Source organism: Musa acuminata, chromosome BXJ3-6 (assembly GCF_036884655.1).
Source record: "Musa acuminata AAA Group cultivar baxijiao chromosome BXJ3-6, Cavendish_Baxijiao_AAA, whole genome shotgun sequence".
Classification (NCBI taxonomy): domain Eukaryota; kingdom Viridiplantae; phylum Streptophyta; class Magnoliopsida; order Zingiberales; family Musaceae; genus Musa; species Musa acuminata.
In genome coordinates, this window is record NC_088354.1 from 29220836 (window position 1) to 29247152 (window position 26317).

Consider the following 26317-nt stretch of genomic DNA (forward strand, 5'->3'; position numbering starts at 1 on the left):
TGCTGATCAACCATGATTATGCATGTATAAGTGGTCTGACATTCTCTTTAGCTAATATCTTCTGCAAATGAAAGGTAGAAGCACCTTTGCAGATATTCTAATTCATGTGCTAATTTGTACTTGTGGTTTTCTTTCTTGATCTTTCGTTACTTTGGGTTGAAACATGATACTATTACTTTTTGTTTCTCAACTGAACTTTGACTGTTTCAAAATTGTATAGATTGTAACAAGAAGGTTGTGTTATTCAGATGGTTGAATTGTAGTTTTATAATCTTGCACTTACATTTACATCTTTAACCATTGAGCAATTCTGTGGCAAAGAACTTTTTTCCTGTCAACTTTATTGTTTCTGCAGAAGCAAATTAACATATAAAATTAATTCTCTGTTAGCTACCATTTTTCTCTTCTATGAAGTGATATATCTATATATGTAGAATTGTAAAGACCAGCTTTGACAGTCAAAGTTGCATTATTCACATGGATCACATGTAAGTTGCAATTCATTTTGGAGCTCCATTTCAAATCAGAAGAGGTCAGTCCCAGTCTAGAATGCACGAGGATCAAGTTTGAGACACTGTAACCACAAAAGTTCAAGAGCAGCTTCTTAGGCCTCAGAGTTAAAAGAAGTTGGCATGCATATTATGGTGATTGAGGTTTGTTGGCCGCATTGTTTTTTTCTTTGGTTATTGATAACAGTAATTCCTTATAGGAAGATTACATATATCAACGGAAATAGTATCACGTGGCATGGTGCTCTCTTCAAATCGGAATGTAGTTTTTGAAAAGGGTGGAGAGAAGTGCATCGGATGGTTTGCATATGAAGAAATAGAGAGTATTGATCTGTCGTGGTGGCAACGAGCAGCCGAAGCTATAGGTATTATTACTGTATAACAATTTCTGAATGGCTTGATTTATTGCTTTGGCTGTGTTTTTTTTTTCCTTTTTAGTTTTCCTAATGCAATTTTTGTTATATATGTGAGTTGATCTCTTAACTAGGTTTTTCAATGGATTTAATTGAGATTTTATATGTTTTGTTTCTCAACATGGTAACTATATCTCCAGTGAGAGAACCATTGTAGGTTAAATTAGCAAATCAGATGGATTCTGGAACGCACTTTTTATGGTTTAAATGCACTATCCTTTAGTGGTTGTACAGCTTTTGAATCTGCAAGAGACGCAGTTCACAAGAGCCAAATAACAGTGAAGGTGGGAAGCCAATTTCATCCATATTCAAATGGAATTTGCACGGTCGTGTCTGTTACATTACAGGCTTTGGCTTCGAGAGGTGGCGCCGCCTCTCCTCCTCATCTGCTGCTGCTTCTCCTCTCCCTTCACCGACAGTTCTTTATCAGCTTTCCAGTCCACCCCTCTCCTATTCCTGCTCACTCGACTCCTCTGTGTGGGTTAATATGAACCTGACCGACACTCAACCAGCCTGGGGATTGGTTTGGTTCAGTAACCAGTACAATAAAATGTTCTTTCTTTTAATTAGGATTCGCTGTTCGTTGCTTATAATTGTTCGTGCTCTTTTTGCAACCTCCAGCATGCCTTCTCATCGTTTCCTTTTTCTTTTCTTCATCTCTTCCTTGTTACCCTTAATTCTTCTTCCTCTTCACCCTTGTTTCTCTAATATTTCATTCTTCCTTTTCGTCTTTCTCCCTCTTCTTCTCCTAAAGGTACCAATGGCTTCTTCCCCGAATGTTATCTTGGATGTTTTGGCATACCAAAGCGATAGAGTATGATAATTGAAACTATAATCTTTGATCCTAATAACTTTGAGGATTAGTTTCTTATTGGTATGATTAATTTTAGTTGTTCAACCTGTCGAGGACTCGAAACCAACCTAAGTTCAGTGTCCTAACTTATCTCAAGCTTTGGAATCGAGAAGTGGTCGAGTTCAACTAAAGTTTGGAGAATTAAGAATAATGTTTCAGTAATCTACCTGGAGCCTTTTATATTGGTTTCAGTAATTGATTGGAGTAACCGGTCATTATTTTTGGGACAATTATGTGAAATCTTCATACAGACGTAAAAGTTGACTTTACCTCGGGCTTTATGATCAATGTTATTATGCATCGTCTTAATCTGATGATGTGTTGTGCTGATAATATATGCTGACAAAGCATCCAAGTTTGTTGTCGGCTTCATGATGATGTCGCATACAAACGTCTATGTATCGAACTCCCACCATCATTTGCCCGTTTTGGTGCAAAGAATGTCAAGACAAAATGCGCTTTCTAGATGGATAATTCAATCACATCGCACGTTTAGAATTCAACATCTTTACGAGATAATTTGTATTTCATGATCAAACTTGGTTACATCTGTTGCGGGGGGCAACTGTTTAAGCCGTGGCCTCGGGGCCGTCGCGGCTTGGTTCGGGTCCGGAAGGCGGGGATCTCCGTGGGGGCGCTCCTCGAGCCCGCTGAATCTCCGAAGGCGGGGATCTCCGAAGGCTTCGCACCTGCACAAAGGTCGGGTCGGGGTGCTCGACCCGACCCCTCCGACGATCAAGTCAGTGAAAGATGTGGAGGGGGTTTCGAGAGAAGTAGTGTTGTGTGTGAGTCCCCCCCTCTTCTAATGAACGAGAGGATATTTGTAGGGGAGCATTATGCTCCCTGAGTTGCCCGCTTGCAGGGGGCAGGCTGATAGTAGCCATGGCGTAGCGTGTTGGACTTGGCTTTTGCAGGATATTAATGTGCCTCGGTCAGTGTTCTGATCAATTCCAAGGTGCGTGACGTCATCTGGAGCAGTTGACATTGTCCTGAGGTTGACTGCCATTTTTACCCTTATCATATTCCCCCCCCCCCCCCCCCCCGAAAGGAGCTATGCATCGGTTGTTGTAAGAGGAGTCCGATGCATGGCTTCTGTCTGCAGGCGGGCTGGCCGCGCGGACGAGGTCTCGGGGAATATGGAGTCGATGGGCCGAGGAGCGTGACGCAGGCGGGCTGGCCGCGCAGGTGTGGTCTCGGGTGGCGTAAAGCCGGAGAGCCGAGGAGCACGACGCAGGCGGGCTGGCCGCGCAAGCGTGGTCTCGGGTGGCGTAAAGCTGAAGAGCCGAGGAGCACGACGCAGGCGGGCTGGCCGCGCAGGCGTGGTCTCGGGTGGTGTAAAGCCGAAGAGCCGAGGAGCACGACGCAAGCGGGCTGGCCGCGCAAGCGTGGTCTCAGGTGGCGTAAAGACGAAGAGCCGAGGAGCACGACGCAGGCAGGCTGGTGGCGCAGGCGTGTCCCAAGTAGCGTAAAGCCGAAGAGTCGAGGAGCACGACGCAAGCGGGCTGGTGGCGCAGGCGTGGCCCGGGTAGCATTCGGCCGAGAGACTCGACTCGGTCGGGCAGGCCTAGCAGGGTTGGACTCGGGGGTCATGGAGCCGATGAGGGCCGAGGAGCACGACGCAGACGGGCTACCCGCGCAAGTGTGGTCTCGGGTGGCGTAAAGCCGGAGAGCCGAGGAGCACGACGCAGGCGGGCTGGCCGCGCAGGCGTGGTCTCGGGTGGCGTAAAGCCGAAGAGCCGAGGAGCACGACGCAAGCGGGCTGGCCGCGCAGGTGGGCTCGGTCGTCTATGGCTGAGGGATATGGCAAAAAGCCGGGGGACTCGATTCAAGCGGGCAGACCGCGCTGAGGTGCATCTCGGCGGTGCGGCCAAGGGACACCGCTCAGGCGGGCAGACCGCGTTGAGGTGAACTCGGGAGCGTATGGCCGAGAAGCTCGGCGCAGGCAGGCTGGGACAAAGGGGCGACACCCTGGTGGGTAAGCCACCCTGAGATAGACTCGGTCGTGAATATGGCCGAGGAGCTCGACGCGGGCAGGCTGGCCGCGCAAGCGTGTCTCGGGGGTTATGGAGCCGAGGGGCACGACGCAAGCGGGCTGGCGGCGCTGGTGTGTCTCGGGAACATGGAGCCAAGGAGCACGACGCAGGCGGGCTGGCGGCGCAGGTGTGGTCTCGGGCATTACGCGACCGAGGATCACGACGCAGGCAAGCAGACCGCGCAGGCGTGGTCGCGAGGGCCATGCGGCCGAGTAGCACGATGCAGGCGGGCAGGACGCGCGGACGTGGTCTCGGGCACCATGCGGCCGAGCAGCACAACACAGGCGGACAAGCTGTACCGAGGTGGATCTCAGTAGTGTGTGGCCGAGGTGCTCGGTGCAGGCGGGCTGCGACAGAGGGGCGACACCCTGGTGGGTAAGCCTCCCTGAGATAGACTCGGCCGTGAATATGGCCGAGGAGCTCGACGCGGGCAGGCTGGCCGCGCAAGCGTGTCTCGGGGGGTATGGAGCCAAGGGGCACGACGCAGGCGGGCTGGCGGCGCTGGTGTGTCTCGGGAACATGGAGCCAAGGAGCATGACGCAGGCGGGCTGGCGGCGCAGGTGTGGTCTCGGGCATTACGCGACCGAGGATCACGACGCAGGCGGGCAGACCGCGCAGGCGTGGTCGCGAGGGCCATGCGGCCGAGTAGCACGACGCAAGCGGGCAGGACGCGCGGACATGGTCTCGGGCACCATGCGACCGAGGATCACGACACAGGCGGACGGGCCGCGCCGATGTAGATCTCGGCAGTGTGTGACCGAAGTGCTCGGTGTGGGCGGACAGACCACGCATGGGACCGAGGTAGCAGGTTGGGCCGTCAGCCGAGGAGCTGGCGCGGGCTGGCCGCGCATGGGGCCGAGGCAGCAAGCTGCGCTGTCAGCCGAGCAACTGAGGCGGGCTGCCGCGCATGGGGCCTAAGGGTCAAGGCAGCGGGTTGCATCGTCAGCCGAGCAACTAACGCGGGCTGGCCGCGCATGGGGCCGAGGCAGCAAGCCGCGCTGTCAGTCGAGCAACTGAGTCGGGCGGTCTCGCATGGGGCCGAGGCAGCAGGCTGCGCCGTCAGCCGAGCAGCTGAGGCGGGCGGCCGCGTATGGGACCGAGGCAACAGGTTGCGCCGTCAGCCGAGGAGCTGACGCGGGCTGCTTGCTGCGCATGGGGCCGAGGGGCTGAGGCAGCGTGTGCTTGCTGCGCGTGGGGCCGAGGGGCCGAGGCAGCGTAGTGCTGGCTGCAGCGTATTGCTGCGCATGGGGCCAAGGAGCCGAGGCAGCGGGCTGCTTGCTGCGCATGGGGCCGAGGGGCCGAGGCAGCGTGTTGGCTGCGCATGGGGCCGATGGGCCGAGGCAGCGTAGTGCTTGCGCACGTGGCCGAGGGGCCGAGGCGCGCGGGCTGGCCGCGCGCGTGGGGCCGAGGAGCCGAGGCGCGCAGGCTGGTCGCGCGTGTGGGGCCGACGCGGGCGGATTGGCCGCGCGCGTGGGGCCGAGCCGCGCACGTAGGGCCGAGGGGCCGAGACGCTCGGGCTGGCCGCGCGCGTTGGGCCTACGCGGGCGAGGCGCGCGGGGCCGAGCCGCGCGCGTGGGGGCCGAGGTGCCGAGACGCGCGATCTGGCCGCGCGCGTGGGGCCGACGCGGGCGGATTGGCTGCACGCGTGGGGCCGACGCGGGCGAGGCGCGCGGGGCCAAGCCGTGCGCGTGGGGGCCGAGGTGCCGAGACGCGCGGTCTGGCCGCGCGCGTGGGGCCGACGCGGGCGGATTGGCTACGCGCGTGGGGCCGACGCGGGCGGCGCGGGGCCGAGCCGCGCGCGTGGGGGCCGAGGTGCCGAGACGCGCGGTCTGGCCGACGCGGGCGGATTGGCTGCGCGCGTGGGGCCGACGCGGGCGAGGCGCGCTGGGCCGACGCGGGCGTGGGGGCCGAGGAGCCGAGACGCGCGGGCTGGCCGCGCGCGTAGGGCCGAGGAGCCGAGACGCGCGGGCTGGTCGCGCGCGTAGGTCCGAGGGGCCGAGACGCTCGGGCTGAGGAGCCGAGACCAGCCCCAGAAGTCGCTGCTGCTGGTGCAGGTCGGCTGCAGTGGAGCAACCAAGGAGAAGGCTAATGTACTGTCATTCCGAGCCCTCCTTCTAGTGCCATTTTGTTGCGGGGGGCAACTGTTTAAGCCGTGGCCTCGGGGCCGTCGCGGCTTGGTTCGGGTCCGGAAGGTGGGGATCTCCATGGGGGCGCTCCTCGAGCCCGCTGAATCTCCGAAGGCGGGGATCTCCGAAGGCTTCGCACCTGCACAAAGGTCGGGTCGGGGTGCTCGACCCGACCCCTCCGACGATCAAGTCAGCGAAAGATTTGGAGGGGGTTTCGAGAGAAGTAGTGTTGTGTGTGAGTCTCCCCCTCTTCTAATGAACGAGAAGGTATTTGTAGTGAGCATTCTGCTCCCTGAGCTGCCCGCTTGCAGGGGGCAGGCTGACAGTAACCATGGCGTAACGTGTTGGACTTGGCTTTTGCAGGATATTAATGTGCCTCGATCAGTGTTCTGATCAATTCCAAGGTGCGTGACGTCATCTGGAGCAGCTGACATTGTCGTGAGGCTGACTGCCATTTTTACCCTTATGAACATCAATCGGAGCTCGAATGCTTTCTGGACAGATTCAATCGCAGTAATCATGGCGTTGATTCACGCATACGATCCCTCGTTTTCGTTTCAGGTGCTAGCCTACCTGAAACGAAATATTTATTCTCTCCAACCAATCGGGGGCTTCCATGTTTTTCATTCGAGCTGCCAACCAGTTGAAGAAATTATGATCCTGACGATCTATCTTTAAAAAATAAAAAATAAAAAATAAAACCACTGTTTCATCGTTAAATTAGACTGTACCAGTTATAGCCTATCCCTCTTAATCTCTTATAGCTTGTAGAAGATAAAACACTAATCCTATCTTGAAAAGACAAATGCACAAACATACGTGTTTCACCAACACTGTCATTTTGTGAATCCAATCAAAATGAGCATTTTATAAACTGCTAAGACTCCTATTCTTGCTGCAGGTTAAGAAAGCCTACTGGCCATCAATGTCGGTCACCCTTGTTTGGATCACTTCTAAGGCTATTTAAGATCAGATGTCAGTCCCCTTCTCCTTGCATTGCATCCTGCTAGTGATTCATCTGTTCATAGATATCAAAAATGCCATACGAACTTGTCAATTGGTTGCCGTCAATATGTCCCGTAGTGCTTTGCTGGGTCATGGATGCTTGAACACTCAGTGTGTTGGCAGTTAACGCTGGAAGCTGGTCAGCCGAAACACCGGCTGAGAAAGGTGGTGGTTGAGTTTGTGCTGACTGCGGAGTAGCCAAGTACTGGTTAAGGGCAGACGTGTAAGCATAACCAGTAAGACTCCCTCTCATGCGTCCTGTTGGCCGCCAGTTGTGCTCATAGGGAAGCGCAGGCAACCCATCAGATCCTAATGAAGGTGGTGCCCGACCTGCATCAGTGAGTGTGGGAACAACAGATGCGACTCCGGTCGTGAAGGGAATACTTGTTGCTCCTGTTTGTGGTGTTGCTCTCTGCGCCGCATGTTGGGGAGCCAATGGTGTACTATGAGTTGTTCCTGCACCTATTTCCGTTGCGTACGCAGCATTATGTGATACTTGCTGGGCCTGGCTTGAAGAAATATAAGAAGGCTGTGAAGAACCTGATGGATTTGCGAGATGATGTCTTCTTTGGTATGGTAGCTGAGGTGGGTGTTCTAATAGAAACTGGACTATTGCTTTATAAGCATCTACGCCTCTCGGCTGGCCTTGAGGTGTTCGAGTGCTGATCATATTAGGTGCTGAAAGGCCAACAACCTGCTGCAATGCCGAGTTACTGTGGTGTTCCTGGTGATCCCAAATTTGCAAAAAAGAAAAAACTCAGCAGGGGTAAGTACAAATAAATGAAATATGACACTGGCGTGGCATGTTTTACAGATTTGCCAGCAGAAACATTAGCACAAAATAGATATAAATGCGTGACAAATATATCTCACATACACGAGGGAGGCTACCAACATTAGCACACAGAGCATTAGCCATGTGTACAACTAGAACCACAAAAATAAGGCTTCCAGAGATATAATATTAAAAAGATAGTAACAGAAAAAAAAAAAAAAAAAAGAAGCTTAAGCTTACAATCCATTTTGCAACATAACAAAATTAAACTTGACTAATCAACTTTCCGGCTAAGTTAGATGACCAATAAAAAGGCTGTTTTAACAAGTAGATTCAAAGTTTCAACTTGTGTTCTTCATTTTCAAAGAAAATTTCATAAACAATTTTTTCCTAAGCTCTCAGAATTGTCAAGGTTATTAGCTGGTGTCAGAGACTAATACAAGTTCACATTTAAAAGACTTAATGGGAAGTTCACCGCTGGCTGTAAAAATAACATGTATTAAGTCCGAGTCAAAAGTAGTTCCAGAAAAATGCAAACCGAACAGATAAAAAAGAATGTTGACCTGCTAAAAGTTCAAGATAGAATCAACTTGTTTGAACATCTCCTGTGATCCCACCCACGTGCAAACCCGCCCCCCGCCCCCTCCCCCGTCTCTCTCCCCCGTATTAATAAAATCTAAAATCCTATTAAGAAATATTAAGATTTTTGACCAAACATTCTTCTTCCAAACTAGCTTATTTTTCCTCTTTTCACCATTCTTTTTTTTTCTTTTGTTTTGTTATCTTCTTTCTTATACTTACTTCATACCTTTAATGAAATAAAATTACATTGATAGAGGATAAAATGAGAAAGAATTATTTAAGATAGTATGAACATATGCTTACGAGACCTACGAATACGATAGTTAGAAGAAGTAATATGATTAATGTCATGATACGAGAGATAGAGGAAGACCTAAAAAAAATTTAATAAAAATTATAAATAAAAATTTAAGTATTTTAAACTTAACTAAATGTCTTTTTATAAATATCAATTGTAGCAAAAGATCTATCGACATGACTCCAAATCATTGGGACTTATAATTTTATTGTTGTTGTTGTTGTTAAATGAAATAAAATTACAGCATTGCCACTCTCAAAGGCTTCAAAGAAAAGTCACTTTCTATTCCACATAGTGAAAATATGACTTCAATTTTCTGCCTTCTCTAAATATTTATCATATTCAACGAGACTTACCTTCCAATTGGAAATATCCATAATTAATTTTAAGGAGATAAGACAAAGGACTAAATCATCTCAATTGAATTCTTACTCAAATATATATATATATATATATATATATATATATATATATATATATATATATATATATATATATATATATATATATATATATATATATATATATATACAATCACTGTGATTCTATAAGAAAATATAATGACAATTCAGATAATCATTACCAAATGATAATCATTTGAAAGATGCACTATATATCAGTTCAGATGCAGCACATCTTCCAGTGTACAATAAAACATTGCAGTGAACTATATTCCATTATACTATATTCAACCACAGCATTATGGTTGTGAGCTTTTCACAATTGAATAGTCATTTCATTTCAGCAGACTTACCTGAGTCATGGAATGCAATGATGCTGCTGCGATGCTGGAAGTCCTTGAGAGTTCATTGATTTGCATCTCACCACTAACTGAATTGAGTGCACCTGCGACAGCTGTTAATGGAGAAAGTGATTGGTGAGACACAGTGGCATAACTGTTGGAAATCATAGAATTGAAGCTCAACAAACCTGTCTGTGCCGTTCGTGATGAACTGGGTATCTGTGTCTGTGCAGGAAGTGCCTGAACCGCTCTTGGAGTTTTAATAACTTGTCTAGGTATAGGCCTCCCTGCTTCATTGTTGTTAATTGAACTTCCCTCATGCAACGGTTCCAATTGTACATTTTCAGCAAGCTGTGTCACTTGTGGTACTTGCTGAAAATTCAATGTAGGTTGTGAAAGTTCAAATCCTGCAGGATCCCGATTAAGTACTGGAGAAACAGCATCAGTATGAATAGGATTCAGCAAAACATTAGGCAAAATTGACTCCAAGGTTCCCAGTGCATTAGCATTTGCACCAACCATTCTGCCTGATACAGAGCTAGAAACTGAAGACATATTCCTTGGCCAAATTCCACTTTTTGTATAGTAAGCAGGTGCTTGAGTGCACAGAGAAGTATTAATAACTGATGCTCCAGATGCATGCAGAGGGATAGGAAGACCTTCATCGTCCCTGAACGGTTTCCTGTCTTCTATCTCACAGCCATAATTTTCAGCAGTGTATGCAGAATTTTGGAAAGGTCCAACTTCTGGACTCTTTGCTATAGTCAGATCTACAACATCAGCTAAATTATTCTGGTTCTCAGTATTACTATTTTCTTGCCGTTGAGATCTCCCTTCATGCACTTGATTTATACTTTCATTATGCTCAACAAATGAATTCCATGAGCCATCAGCAAAAATAACTATATCAGCTACATTCTCTCCTACCTCTTGTAGTATCTGCAATAGAAAGTACATCGTGCAACTTGCTGTGTAATTGATACCATTTCTAGTGAATATACAAATTACTTGCCTTGGTCATCTTTTGATCAATACGTAGGTCAATACAGCTAGTTGGTGTGCTACAAGATGGGCAGCGCCAGGATGGCTTACAGGAATTCATTTCCATGAAACTGTCATAATCGAAACACTAGATGTACTTGCAGAGTTAAATAAAGGGTTCCAAAACTTTTTAACATCACTTTAACAAGCAAAATAGAATCTGACCTGATGATGTTTGCAGAGATGTCCTTTAACAGGAGTTTTGATACGCTTGAAACTGTATGTAATATACCAGAGAAATACGAAAATTATCATAAAAATCAATACAAGCAATATCCTGATGTGCATAAAGTTGAGACGAGCATATTGTGGGCATTTTTCAACTTCTCAGGGAAAAGCAAATGAAAAAGAATGTCATTAAGAGCAATGGTATCTATGATGTATCAAATGCTTAAAACCACCCATTATCATACAGAATTCATGTTAGCCCCAATTACCATGAGGTTGCTCAAGAGTGTAATCTATATCAAAGGCACCATGGATCATATATTCGTTGCTAATTGTGCCCATACACACCAGCTACCATGCATTCTGTAGCACCCAACCCACTAGCATGTACCATGTATTAGCATCAGCCTGCACCAACTTTGTATGTTAGTGTCATATATCGCACTTCTGTGTACAACATGTAGGCTGATATATACATGACAGTTTCTCTACGGTTCTCAACCTCATGCCAAATATCTAATTGTAGAACCAATATACAAGAGTCTGCTAGAAACCTCTATAGGTATAGAAAGGTTTACCTTAGTAGCCTGATATATACATGACAGTTTCTTACGGTTCTCAACCTCATGCCAATTATCTAATTGTAGAACCAATATACAAGAGTCTGCTAGAAACCTCTATAGGTATAGAAAGGTTTACCTTAGTAGCCTCACTTGAGCTCCTATATCCAGTGAGCAAACCCCCAAATCCCATTGGCCAGACTTAATTTTTGTTTTCTTTCATGCAGGATCCTGATATATGCCAATAGGACATTAATTAGATGGGTTTGATATGTCAAAAGGTTATTCTTCTGGATCGCCAATGAGGATGAGTCAATCAAACCAGAGGTCATGAGATGACAAAGTCCATAAAGACCAAGTTAAGCCAGAAGATAGAACACGATCTCTCTCTTGATTTGAAAAGGTTGCTGGATAGGGTTAAATGGCAGAAGAAAATCCCTGCATCTGATCCCAGACAATAACAACCCAAGACCTTTTGGTACTCAAGTCAAACATGGGACAACTGAACTTGATAAATACAAGCCCTAGCTGTTAGTTGCACAAGACAGCTCCTTGACAAATGACAATACAACAGTAGCTCACGTGGTGACATGGCAAATGAAATACTTTTACATTATTATGATGCTTGATAGAAAATTACATTAAAGCATACAATCCAATTAACTAGCTTAACATTTATCACCCAAAACTTCAAAACATGAAAATAAAATTATTGAAACAAAAGAAAATGTATGTCACCAAGAAGATTCCAATTTACCTTATTGGGCAATTGAGTGTTATTCTTGATGCCCCCTCAATTATGTCAGAATCTGGTATCACAATTAAGAAAACGTCTTAGTAATGGATCCCAACTTTCAAATGCACAATAAGCAATTTTATGACCAATAACATAAGACAGACGAAGGACATTTTTATTTGCAAAAAGAGATTATGATCGCTTCATATGCACAGCCAACTGAAAAGAGAAATACCCTACAAAGGTAAAGGTCACCTATCAGAAGTTAAAACAAACTAATCAATGTCTGATCTGGAAGGAAACAGATTGTCAAATCAGGTTATCAATCAAATTTTCTTTGTTAGAAATCTAATTCGTATTCAGCCCAATCGGGTCAGATTCTAGACCAAATCCGGTCAAAATTTGGTCCATTTACAGGCAAACCTTTAAAATGTTAATCAAAATCATTGTTTGTGGTGTATTGTCATTTTAGATGGCCATTAATTATGATTGAAGGGGCAAACCAAATCAGGTCAAGATTTGGTCCATTTACAGACAAACCTTTAAAATGTTAGTCAAAATCATTGTTTGTGGTGTATTGTCATTTTAGATGGCCATTAATTATGATTGAAGGGGTAAATTTTGATCGTTCTCAACTCAGACAATCGCTGGGAAGGATTAACATCTACTTGTTAGGTTCTTCCAAGCAAGGTTCGTAATTTTGATCCGTACCGACATACCGAGCCTTGCTTGGTATGGAATATGTTGAGGTATACTGATAGTATGCCAGGGCATACTAAGCAGTACACCTAAAATAGCTGAAACACGAATACAATATGTATTAGTGTTTTCAGCTGTTTTAGCTAAAATAGCTAAAAGGTCGGTAACGATCGAAATCGACCGTTACCGCTCGGCACAAGTCGATAACGGTCAAAATCGATCGGTACCCGCTAGTACAAGTCGGTAACGATCGAAATTTCGACCATTACAACTTGATACAGCCTCGTATAGCCCAATATGGAGCCAAAAATTTGGTACCGCCTAGTAGCAGATAGTCTGTGTGTCGAGAGGCTCTCGGACCGGTACATACCGGGCGGTACACATCAAAATTAAAAATCATGCTTCAAGTATACTGCATTCAAATGTATAACCATTTACATACATCATTAATAAAAAATTATCCTATGTCACTTATACCACTGTTGTTTGGGAATACATTGAGCTGCTACCTAGGGAAATTTATGCTCTAGATACAGGAAGACGATAATATTTATAGAAGGCAGATTTGTGACAACATAGTCAGGAACAACAATTGAAGTTCCAATATCAAGCTTATGCCAATGAAGAACTCGCGAGATATAACATGATTAACATCACATAACATGAGAAGCCCATGATACCACATGCCAAGTAAACAAGCACACCAGAATTTTGATGCATACTGGTGCAAAGTGCCAAATACCTCTGAGATGCTTGTACTTTTGTGTTTAAGAATTACTTCCTGGAGCAGAGCTAAACTATATGAATCAATGTTTCAAACCAAACTGGATAAAATCTTCAGTAACCAATATACTTTCATGATGAGAAAATAATGTGGAACATTTGTTTGAATGTACTGAGCATGTTTTAGTATGATCTCAGATGCTTACTGGCACCTAGAACAGAGGTGTACAAGACCTATATCATGAGACTGCACAAGTTACACAGTTGCTGCTTTGTGACTCCAGGTCTACCAGTATCTGACTCCAAATTATTGGTACAAAATATGGAACAGCATAGAAGCTGATATCTGACCTCTTCTATTTCTCCTCTCATTCTTCCATTCCAAATCGTGTTTCACCTTTCTCACGCTAAAATGTCAGTACTTAAATCCAATTTCAACAAGAACATTTCCTTGACCAAGGGAGCGTAAGGTTCCCAACAACTTCATGACTTACATAAGTCAAGTAGATTTCAAGTTTCATGAGAACTGACACTAAGTCATAGTATTAGGATCAAAAGTCGATCAAAAACTTATATAAAATTTAATATATAAAAATATTGTTATAGTCATTCTTCAGTATTTGTGCATCCAACAAGAACTAATGTACATGTTTAAATTAGGGGATTCACACAAAAGAAGTTAGATGGGATTCGTACAAATGAATACTTAAGATTAAGAAATGGATGGTTTAAATTACCAAAAATTCAACTGCTAACTGGTGTGTTCCGCGCCATTTTGCTTGGCTTGTCTGCTGTGACAGGTGGTATGTACCAAAAATTCAAATGAATAATTTTGCTTGGCTTGTCTTCTCCTCTTCTCGCCTACAGTTCAGTCCTAATCTTGAGAGCCTCAATGTGCCTAGTCATCCTCCACCGTGTGCTGCTGTCGTTAATCGGGTATACTCCTCTCCCCCCGCCTCCTCTTCCACCCCCTCCTCTCCTTCTTCCTCTTCCTCTTCCTATCTTTCTTCCTCTTTCTCCACTGCCTCCTCTCCTTCTTTTTTCTTCCTTCCTCTTCTTCTTCCCCCTTCTCTTTCTTCCTCTTCTTCTTTGAATCTTTGATACATAATGATGTACCATGTTTTGGCACAATGGGTATTGGTCAGTACATACCAGTCCGACCAAGGACTGGCGAGATTGCAATCCTTGATAAAAATATACAAACACTGACATACTTGTATCTAGCATCGTCTTCCAACCTCTGGTCCTCTGTAGTGGCACAAGGCTAAGGGAGGCAGCGGCAGCCAACTACAATCCCAGAGGAGTGAGGGCGGCTCAATCTTTTAAAATTTCTTGCCTCTTGAATCTACAAAAGATGTAAAGAGCTAAACAGGCCCTTTAACTTAAAAAAGACTCACTCAAACGTTGATGTTATAAACACTTTATTCTTGAAGTATGCCACACTTATTAATGGACAAAAATGGACTTACATTGAAACAATTTGACCTTATATCCAGTATGCTCATGCTCACTAATGACCCAAATGAAGCCCAACGCTCATTTCATATTCCACCTTAGGAAACAATATGCTCCCAGTGAAACATCTTGCCAAAATGCCAAGTACTCAAATCCTTAAAGATACAATTGTATAGAAGACACACCCATTTTAAATGGTTTTCCTGACCCAGTCACCTTCATTAACTACAAGTTGAGGTCCTTTCTGCCTCCTCTTTTTGCTTGACCTATATACCCACCTTCTTTTTCGAGGTCACACACCATCTCTCCTCACAATGAAGGTTCTAAAAGTAGTTTAATGGGCTAGTTTAGAGATAAAAGAATGCTGTCTTAAAAGATCACATGGCCAAGAATTATATAAGAAATATCCTCAGTATGAATAAGCTATTAGCATAATGCAACAATAGTGCCTTCAGGACTCATGATTAATTTAGCTGGTATGGATACAAATATAGCTGGTGCCTTCAGGATCATCAAAGCCAATGGCATGTACCATTTTTTTACCTACTAGGAAGAAAATCAACAGAAGATTTTCTGCTTGCCCGCATTGAATAATCTAAGATAGTGTTTGATGAAACTTGAGCAAACAATTAAAAAAATTACTAAACAATCCTTCAATCTTTTTAGGCTCTGAACTCAATACAATTTATGAGCATAAAATCCTAACAAAATAAAGGAAAACCATGTCATAGTAACAATATCAACCACATAGGATAGTCATTTACAAACTTAAAGATGCCACAGCAAATCACAACAAAGAAACAAGGACTACACTTGCTTACCTGAAGCAAGTTTTTCAATCACCGGATGAACATAATCGTCCATTCTAGTGGCACAGGGAGTAGTTACCTTACTCATAAAGGCTATGGCAATCATGTAATTACCTATTTTGAGTTGAAAAATTAGATTAGAAGCATTATCCATAGGGAGAAAATACAAGTAAAAAGTATATACCAGGATGCAAGTACCATCCATGGCAAGCAAAAGAAGAATCAGCATACCACTGAAATATCCAATAGCCTGTATAATATTTGTGCCATATTTAAGCATTTTAGTAATATCAGTTGGAAATTGAGGTCCTGTCTCCTGTTAATAAACAAAAACATAGAAGATATGATGGGAGTTTCTTATTGTTTATCAATGACATGACCACAAAGATAAAAGGTGGCATGCAGTTGTATCAAGTCATCAAGTCCTACAAACCATTGAAACATTTGTCCTTCTTTCAACACCCTTCCCATTTACCAAAAAGCTGCAATATAATGTGAGAAACCTCAATTTCATTTCACAGAACCAGAATGGGCGAGTTGCAAAGAGATATACCTCACATGTTGTGGGCTTATGATACATGATGATGTCTCTAAATTATCCATTTGAGCAACAAGCAGACACTACAAGAGAAGCATATCATATCCTTGCTGTATATAACTCAGATTGCAAGGTAGTTATAACGAAGAACAAGAATTATTCATGCATAACCACAAACTATGAACTCCCATATCAAGCTCAATACAAGTGATACAGGAAATTAATTACTTATCCTGTCAATAGAGCAAAACCTATTAAGAAGCAATATTTTCTTTTTCGTACCAACATTAGTTATACTATATGTAATTAATGAATGCATTACATATCCGCACATCAATATTCAGCTCCTCAAAACAGTTATATATAACTAAAATTATTTGTATGTTAAATAATTTATGTATTAAATATAATAGCTATGATATAACAAAACAGTTCCAAGTATCTCAAGAGAAACACTGATGCAAGAGGTGGCATATGGCATACATCCACACATGCTAACACAGCTTAGCTCAAAAGATGCATTGATACTATGTTTTTTCTTTTCTCGTCTTTCTGTTGTGTTTTGTTTTGAGATTTTATAGGAAATCCCTTAATGTAATAGAGATTTCATAGGTTCGGTTATTTGGTTCCCAAAAAATCATCGGGATCAAATGATCCTGTCATTCAATCTCCTAGGAACTATGTGCAAAGCTGGAAACATGAAGATCTATATGTAGTATCATAATTAGTAGGTAAAAACTAACTCTCTATATGTAGTGCAAAGCCGAAAACTAGGGAAAAACTAACTCTATATGTTGTATCATATTTAAATAACTCTAAGTTGTTTGAAGCAAATAGAGATCTAAATTCCCCCAAAAAATCCATAATTCTCAGTTCATTGCTTAAATCAACTTACATGATTTTTCACTATCTGCAAACCAGCCCCCACTTATGTCTCTCTTCAAAATCATTACATGCACTGTGTGACTCCAACAGCCCCTTTCAAACTTCATTTTAGCAACTTTATATAGTTCAGATTTCTAATAATTTGTATATTATTGATAAATATTACAGGAAATTCATAAGTGCCATTGATGGTCGGCAGCCAAAACAATGTAATATGACAATGCCACAGTGTACAGACATGGTATATATTGGACCACCTAAATCAACAAGAAAGAGGGAGACAGAAGGATAGGGGGACGAGGAGGTGGTGGTGGTGGAAGAGGAGATTTAACAGGAAGGAGGAGAGTGAGGCTGATAGAAAAGAAAAGAAAACAAGACAACTATAGTAGCTATAAAACAAAAAGAAATGCTGGTATAGGAGGGTAAAAAATTAAAGAAAATGACATTGGTATTAGATGGTAAGATTACTGTCCAGTATAGTTTAGCACCAATCTGCTTAACACGCCATATGATGTTTACTGGGTGGAACAGTCAATTTCAGATTAAACCAAGCAAAATCACCCTACCTACATCCTGACCGTCTGTTGGACTAGCAAATATCCCTATTCTGAACCATGCAAAAAAAAAAAACTATCTTTTGCAGTTAAACATATAAGCAGCAAATTTTGGATTCTTCATTATTTAGTAGGACGTTGATGCTGAAAATACAATGATAAGAATTAAAAGAGAGTAAATTCTTGAAATTCTAGAATGGACCACATATCTTATATCTGGAGTCAAAAGACAAAGGTCATCAGATAAACCAAATTGTGTCTGATCTCAGCCAAGAATTGTCAAGACCAGTCTCAAAACCATAGATCTAGTAAGAGATCGTCATATAAGCCAGAATCAGGTGATCCTAATTGGAATTTGCTGATGCTGATCCACTCAAACAACATGGCCAATTATCATCAAGCCAGGCCAGTTTTGCCTACTACTCAACCGACCCAACTAACAAGACATATTTTTAACTGACCTCAATGTTGGCGTATTTATGTTTGATCATGACTAATTTCCGACATCCTGAATGATTTTTAGTCAAAGGGTAAAAACACCATTTCATAATCTATATTCATCAAAAAGGCCAATCCAAAGAAATCCAGTTCTAAATCTCACAATCAATTCCCACAATTGTTTTCAATCTTGTATCAACCTACACTGATATTGAGCTCCTAACACACTGTAGCCTAAAGCATGAACACTGTCCTATATTGCCTCTGGAGACATGCTGTTGCTCGCCTCCTCAGTCACTGTCTTGGAAGGGGTGAGAACAGGCACCAGAACAAATAGCAATGTACACTGGACTTCTTTTTCTTTTTCTTTTTTTTGCTCTGAATTAGGTTATAAGATATTTTCCTGTTATAGTGACACATCAGCTATGTTTTTTTTTTACTCACACATCAGCTATGTTGAAAGTCAACATGGCACAGCAAGTTGGCACGTGTTGATAGGCAAGTTTGGAACATTACTTAGACTGCAGCTACTATCTATAGAGGTGGATAAAGGTGGAAAGCTAATCCAAACAACAAAGATGACCTAATACATTCCAGTGTCAGTCATGTGAAGAACATCATAGTTGCTGCAAATGTTATAGTTACCTTGCTATGTGAAAAAACAACAAACATCAAATGAGAACGCAGTGGATGAAACCACTCAAATTAGAAATTAATGCAATCCAAAATCATATATATATATATATATATATATATATATATATATATATATATATATATATATATATATATATATATATATATATATATCAAAACAAAATGAAGCCAAAAATTATAAAAGATAACTAAGTCAAAGAATTGTAATGTAATATAAAATTGAACTAGAACAAAGTCAAGCATGGGCAAGAAAAATTGATATATTGATCTCATATACCAACTAAAAGCACAAATAAATACAAGTGAGCCTGACAAACCATATGTTGTGAGGATCTGTCAATTTAGTCTTTCACTAATTTTTCCAAAATTAATGTGAAATTACTGCTAGTAAACACAATTTGACCCTTGAGATGCTAGAGTAATTTGATTAAAGAAATTGCTTACAATCCTCTCATCTAAACGTGTGTTCCTTGGTATATGGAAATCAGCCATTAGAATATCATAACCAGGCTGCAAGAAATAAAATAAATGAATTAGCTTGCCAGCATCACATAGAAAATTCAAATTTAGATGATATACAAATATGGAACATTTAGCTATATATATCAAGTTAAAATCTTAAAAAATGCATTATTTTGTGCTAGAATAGGTAAAGGATGCCAAGATATATAATTAGTCAGGGCTTTTTAATTAGACTGCAGGGTCAATCCTCTCCAGACCCAACATTGGCAGAATGCACAGAGCCATCTTTCTTTTTGAGTCAATCAATTTATCTCATTATATAGCAAATTAGAAAACTAAGAATTGAAACATATGAAGACATACAACCCAAATATATAAGCAGAGAATGAGAGAAAATAAGGAATAAAAAAATAAAATCAGAGAAGCGAAAGTTTCACCTTGCAAATGCATATTTATAACATATTCCAGAATATTATTGATTTAGAATCTGAACTTTTTAACCAGTTAAAAGGCATCATGCACTTGTGCAATTAATACTGAAACACTCTGCCTTTGTGCTATTGACTAGGGTTCAAGACTTCAAGGTACAGATTGATTGCCTCTAGCATATGAAGGTAAACCATCCTCCTTTTGTTTAATAAGTTGGAACACTATAATGTTCGGAAGTATGGTTTAGAAATGCTCCAAGTTCTTAACTTTTCTGATGCTATATCTAGTTTAAATAATCTAATACACATCTCATCAATTTATTTTCTTTCATGTCTGTCACTCCTGGCTTCAATCAATTTAACATGATGGCTTATTACTCAGTGCATTAACCTTGGATATCTCTAATACCGCCATAGCTGTTTTACTTCTTAAAAAAAAAAGGATCAGACCATCTAGAATCCCCAAAATGGTAGAATATGTATATATGCGTACTAAGAAAAATCATAGGATTTTCTGAAAGATGGAGAGATTCACAACTCCTGATAACAGCAAATATCATACCACACCGTGTTGGTACACATGATGTGGCATATGGTTTAAGCAAGGGTGCTAGACCAATATAAGAATTTTTTTTTTATTTTTGAACATGATATTTTATTAAAAGAGTATCATCTATGACACTTATCATGATGACATCTAGAACCATAATAATATATCGTTAGCATAATATCTAGATAAAACATAACAACCAATAATCAAGTGAACAACCACAATACATTATAACTTGAGATGCTTATCTAATAGATCAACAACACAATAATTGTACTCAAAGCAATATCACCCTATTAAGATAAAACCACATCAAATGTTAGTGGGACAGGGCTAAGAAATCTATTGTCACAAATCTTGATGTTGTAGTTGCCAATAATATTACTGATACTACGTCATGCCACTTCGATAGACTTGATGGTATATGTGAATGAAGTCATAAGTCCCACTTACGGGACAGACTAGATCTGGAATTGGCTAGACCAAGATAAGGAATAAATGTGCACCAGCATGTACAGGCTATTACCAACATGTATTGAACCCATCCAATCTATATTCTGGTTGTAGTATAGGACCCATTTCAGCCCAAAAAAAGCACAAGTAATATGCAATGGTACATATCCCATATACGGCAGAAAATACCCCCCACTCTTAAGTGGTAACAACCATTGCAATCGACGACAAGACAAAAAAGTAGACACAAAAAAGTAACATACAGGACTTTAAATTCATAATGATGTTCGATCATAAACATCATTCCAGTACTAAAAAAGAAATACGTTACCAGACCTTTGCTTCAAAAGAAACAACTAAACGACAAAATTGCAACTGGGGATAAAACCTGCAGATGGATGGAACAGGGGTAAGAGATTCATAAATAAGGTTGTGAATGAAAACCTAACAAAATAAAATATCTATGACAAGTAATAAATGTAAGCAACAAAAATTATCACAAATAGCTATGTCTACAGAAAAAGGGCATAAAACACTTTTCATAATGTTAAAATTATAATATATATGCATACCTGGGCATAATCTTAGAAATAGTATCTTGAGCATTGCCCACAATTGTATCACTCACTGACATACAAAAGCTGCTACATAGCTATGTACCAAAAATTCTGTAATTAGAAAGACTGCACTTAAGGCTAGCTAAAAACCTACAGTATGATATACAATAATTTTATGTCAAATATCTTTGAACCTCATTTGCCATGCTGAGTAGTTCATTAACATCTGGAGACAGAAACCATCTATTTTTACAAGCATTCTGCAGAACATATTTTAAAATAATGTTATAAGATAGTTGCAAAATATGTTATCTAAAAAGTTAAGAGAAGCATATGACAAATACTTCCACATAGTTCTTCATGTTGTACTATACCCATGGAGAGAAGAAAAGAGGTTCATCAACAAGCAAATGACATATATGATCTCACAACAAAATTCACAGCATTATGTAAAAATCTATAATGCTAAAATCTCTAGAAAGACCAGCACAAAGATCAGTTCTGATCTGCTTCCAAAAACAAAATCTCAGGGAGATTATTACACTCACGGATTAGCATGTCAGTCTATACCAGTTGGTTTAAGTGCTACATATTGGTTTAATGATATTAGTGGAAATGGACTTCCCATACAGGTCGTATACACCTGACCCATGTGGAGTGCAGTATTCAAACAAATAAAAAATGACAACAGACAGTACATGTAAATATGGGTTCATACCCTGTTCTAGCACAGCCAGTCTCAATCATAGACCCAGCTCATTGCTATGATGGGACTACTAGTTATCTAAAAACATTGTCCAGAGACATATCCATAGGGATTATTTAAATTCGATTGGTTTATGCAGAAATACCATCAAGTCTACTAATATCACATGATATGGGAACATGTGATATCATGTGATATGGGTATGGGTGTCAGTAAGCCCCCATAACAATCAACATCATTTTAACTTTGTAGCCTAAAATTTTGTTGCTTTTGATACTTGGTGACATTGTGTTTAAATCATTGAGTTAGCATGTGTTATTTTTAGTTGAGTTAGACAAAAATCAACTTAAATAACCAACCATAAACAACTTGTTTTGCAAAGTGACATAAAATCACGAAGAATCAACCAGAATCAACTTCAATTCACATCTAGAAAAAGAAAGGAAGAAATTAACAAATTTCCATATTCACAAGGAAAATTGAGAATGACAAATGAGGGCAGGCAAACATTGATCAATAGGGTAGGAGAACAGACGGTTCGAAAGAAAAGTAGTTAGAAGAGGAAAGTTATATGAGAATAGGAAAGATTGAGGCAAGGGCCTATTTTTGCCAAAATTAATGAGGTACATGTACCGCTTCCCTCACCATCTCTGTAGTTTTAACTTGTCTACTCCTTAAATTTGCTAAAACACAAAGTTGTATAGCATTGCTTAAGGCCAACAATATTTCACTACATCCCAATCCATAATTTCATTTAAAGACAGTTACACCAATTACACGCACAATCCACCTGAAAATGCACAAGCGACAGTGAACCTGCATACCTTTCTTTCCCCTTCTCCTTTTTTGCTTTATTTTTTCCTCTCCTCCTCTTCTTCTTTTTCTCTCTTTCGTAATTATTCCATCAACTTAATGAAATAAATTGATAGGCTTTATTCATCCTGATCTCAAAAGGGGGAGCATATCCTATGTGGTAGTTATCCTGTGTGGTCAGCTAGTGTGTAGTATATTTATCAGGACTGCACACATTCCCCATGCAATGCAGCGGTCAGACTATAGATGTATATTCGATGACATGTGCTGCGGTGGGCAAAATGGAGCAGGTAATCATTGCAGAAGCCCATGAAGGATGGCAATAAATTTAAAATTTACAATATTGGCTTCTTCAACAGAACTTGTCCCATTCCTTGAGAGTGATTATATGGAAGCATCCAAAACAAAGTAAAAAGGATTACCTTCACAATTTCTGATCAGGAAGTCAAAGATGAGAAAAATTGGCAGATCGGTGACCATCAGAGTTCTGAATGTTATTTATACAAAAAAGAAACAATTGCTTACAATTTAATAGGGTAAATTAAAAAGATATGAAAAAAGAAATAATATGCTTTTCATTCTTGCAATTACCTAAGCCATGGTAAGGACCATGTTGCACTAACCAAATAGGCAAAGGACCAGTTTTAAATTTTTGATAGCTAAGCCACCAAAATCATCAGTCAGGCTATTCTGTAAAAGCAAAACATGCTAGTGTTGAGTTGAGATCAGGTTGGCACATGATTTGCAAATGTCAGAAACTTCTAGCGTACAGAATTGATGGACAGTGTTAAAGTGATGAAATGTGTGTTGGAGCAAGTACCAATTAAGGTGGATTAGGCATCCACCAATATTGGAAAAACATAGCAAGAAATCAGTCAGGTCCAGGAACTTTGTTCCTCGGTGAGCTATCTCATATCACGTTCTATAGATCAAAAGGCTGGTAGCTATCAGCTAAGCTGGAATATGCTCCTACGTTCATTTTTAATTCCAACAAACTTCTCTTTTAAATATAAATATATATATATATATATATGTAAATCCTTTTAATAATTTTTAATTTTAAATAATTAATGAACCTTTAGCATCTAAGAGAATTTTGATCAGAAATTAATTCATTTAAAATTGTAAAAAATTAATTGTTAACCAAGGTATGCAAATTCGAATAATACTGCCCTGTCACAGGCAAAGTTCTAAATAGGATGTTTAATGTAATACTTATGTATGTCCGTGTCTTTCGATTTGTTCATGCTTTGCACAGCATGTAGAGGGACGGTAGAAGGCTTAACAGTCTCATTTTAGCCTCATTTTAGTTGAGTTTGGTAGTCGCTTGTAAATAAAGATTGTGTCATGTGGACACTTGTGAGAGATATTCGATCTGTAATGGACCATTTTGACCCTTTGTTGTGCAACCATTCAGAGCTTATAAAGTATGTTTGTAATTTGCAATGTCTATGAAGTGTTTCCTGAAATGTTTGCTTGTGGATCCCGAGTGAGGCGCTTTATATAACCAATTTTCTCTTTTGTAGGTCCTAAGGGACTATGGGAGGATTCAGGGAGGCTGACCTTTACGGACGAACACGTAAGGGTGCTGCACTACTTAGGCAAAACCAGCTAAGTCCGTGACACATGGTATCGGAGCGGGACAAGCACTCATAGAAACACTTGGCATGCAAATGTGGGGGACCTAGCGGGGCTGCATTGAGGGCAGTCAGCACACGCGTGATCGTTTAGGGAAAAACGGGCATGGAGATGTAGAGAAAAGGAGTCCCTCGGAGGAGCGGGCATATGAGATTGGCATTCAGAGGAATGGCCAACCCTTCGCGCAAGAGGCACCACGAGAACAAGCAAGCTTAGAAGAATGCGGAGCGCACAAAGGTAGGGATGGCTGAGTTCGAGCTACGGCTCGACGCTGACAACTATACTTGATAATGCTCAATACAAGCGAGGTGCTTTGTCACGGACAAACTTCTAAACAGGATGTTTGATGTAATGCTTATGTATGTCCGTGTCTTTTGATATGTTCATGCCTTGTACAGCATGTAGAGGGAAGGCCGAAGGCTTAATAGTCCCATTTTTAGTTAGGTTGGTGGCCTCTTTAGGCTTGTAAATAAAGGTTGTGTCATGTGGACACGTATGAGAAATTTTCGGTCTATAATGGACCATTTTACCCTTTGTTGTGCAACTATTCAGAGCTTGTAAAGTCTGTTTGTAATTTGCATTGTCTATGAAGTGTTTTTCAGAGATGTTTGCTTGTGGATCCCAATTGAGGCGTTCTCTCTAACCCGTTCTCTCTTTTGTTGGTCCTAAGGGACAATGGGAGGCTTCGGGGAGGCTGACCTTTGCGGACGGACACGCAAGGGTGCCGCACGACTTAGGCAAAACCAGCTAAGTCCGTGACAGATGGTATCAGAGCGGGACAAGCACTCATAGAAACACTTAGCATGCAAACGTGGGGGACCTAGCGGGGCTGCGTTGAGGGCAGTCAGCACACGCGCGACCGTTTGGGGGAAAAACAGGCATGGAGATGTAGGAAAAAGGAGTCGCTCGGAGGAACGGGCATCTGACATTGGCATTCAGAGGAATGGCCAACCCTTCGAGCAAGAGGCACCATGAGAACAAGCAAGCTTGGAAGAATGCGGAGCGCACAAAGGTTGGGATGATTGAGTTTGAGCTACGGCTCAACGTTGACAACTATACTTGATGGTGCTCAAGGCAAGCGAGGCGCTTGGTAAAGGATGAGACCATCCAAGGTGGAATGAGTTGCTCAGCGATCGAAAGAATTGTGCAAAGTTCACAGAGGTGAGGGGAATTGCTAACTCAAAAAAATTCGGTACTTATGCATGGGCTTGTATGTGGACGATGGAATGTTCACGGCCATCCCAAGGCGACCGAAACTCGGCACCATGGAGCATTGAAACTTTCTCTTCGGCATGTGAAGGATACGTCCGTAGGAGGCTGAAGTGTGCAACGAGTTCAGCATGTTGCTAGGCCTTGAGTGGTGCAGCGGGGGCTGTATTGACGTGGAGTCACAATCTAGCAAGTGCGTTTGTAGGAGGCAGAACAATGCACAGTTTGTTCAGCAAATCGAAGTAGTCCAATGGGATGGTGGTCTCCGAAATGAAGAGATATGTTGCTCCAACGGGACAAATATCCAGGAGAGATAAGTCTCGGCTCTTCAAAGGGAGAATCATGTGCGACGGACCGCACATGTTGAGAAGTACCTCAAAAACAAAAACAACAACTCCACGAAGCTCAATGGATTGAGCAAGCGGTGAGGAGTCGTCGCATGATCTCGCTCGAGAGAATGCATTGGTGGATGCATTGCGAGATCAAGTGGAGAAGCGACCCAAAGCAAATCAAATGAAGGCACACTTGGAGTCGATATGGAGATCGGACTCAAGGGAGGGCTGACCCGTGGAATGGTGGGCGCGAGGGCTACCATCGACTCAATGCAAAAACGAGGAGCAGAGCAACTTGGGCGTAACTTGGCGAAGTACCCAAGCCGCATGAAGGGAGCCAGAATAGAAGTTGGAACATGGAGTGGAGGCACAGTGCTTTCCTTAGACAGAGGTCAAGGATATAAACTCTTGCAGAGGCAAGAGTAGAATCATGTTGTTCCATGGGTCCTTCATTCTGACGGAGCGGACTCATCTTGCATGGTGCCAAAGACGAAAGGAGCTTTTGGGCACATGCACCTTATCTCGGAGAAGCATTTGATGAAGGAACTAAGGCGACTCAATTTGCGGAGG

The 26317-nt window shown here is 42.0% G+C and overlaps 1 protein-coding gene across 1 annotated transcript in view; it reads right to left on the reverse strand.

Moving 5' to 3' along the window:
- Positions 1-6835: 6835 nt before the first annotated feature.
- Positions 6836-26317, reverse strand: part of LOC103988767 (E4 SUMO-protein ligase PIAL2-like) — a 41496-nt gene continuing 22014 nt past the window's right edge. The window contains exons 4-17 of the mRNA XM_018827175.2: positions 21244-21309; positions 21065-21144; positions 20829-20880; positions 19044-19109; positions 16081-16148; positions 15961-16009; positions 15759-15843; positions 15540-15641; positions 11863-11914; positions 10543-10594; positions 10349-10465; positions 9525-10275; positions 9349-9449; positions 6836-7663 (exon numbers count right to left, since the gene is read on the reverse strand). Of these exons, the coding sequence (XP_018682720.2) occupies positions 6941-7663; positions 9349-9449; positions 9525-10275; positions 10349-10465; positions 10543-10594; positions 11863-11914; positions 15540-15641; positions 15759-15843; positions 15961-16009; positions 16081-16148; positions 19044-19109; positions 20829-20880; positions 21065-21144; positions 21244-21309 (2364 nt within the window). The 3' untranslated portion in view covers positions 6836-6940. The remainder of the gene's footprint in view (positions 7664-9348; positions 9450-9524; positions 10276-10348; positions 10466-10542; positions 10595-11862; positions 11915-15539; positions 15642-15758; positions 15844-15960; positions 16010-16080; positions 16149-19043; positions 19110-20828; positions 20881-21064; positions 21145-21243; positions 21310-26317) is intronic.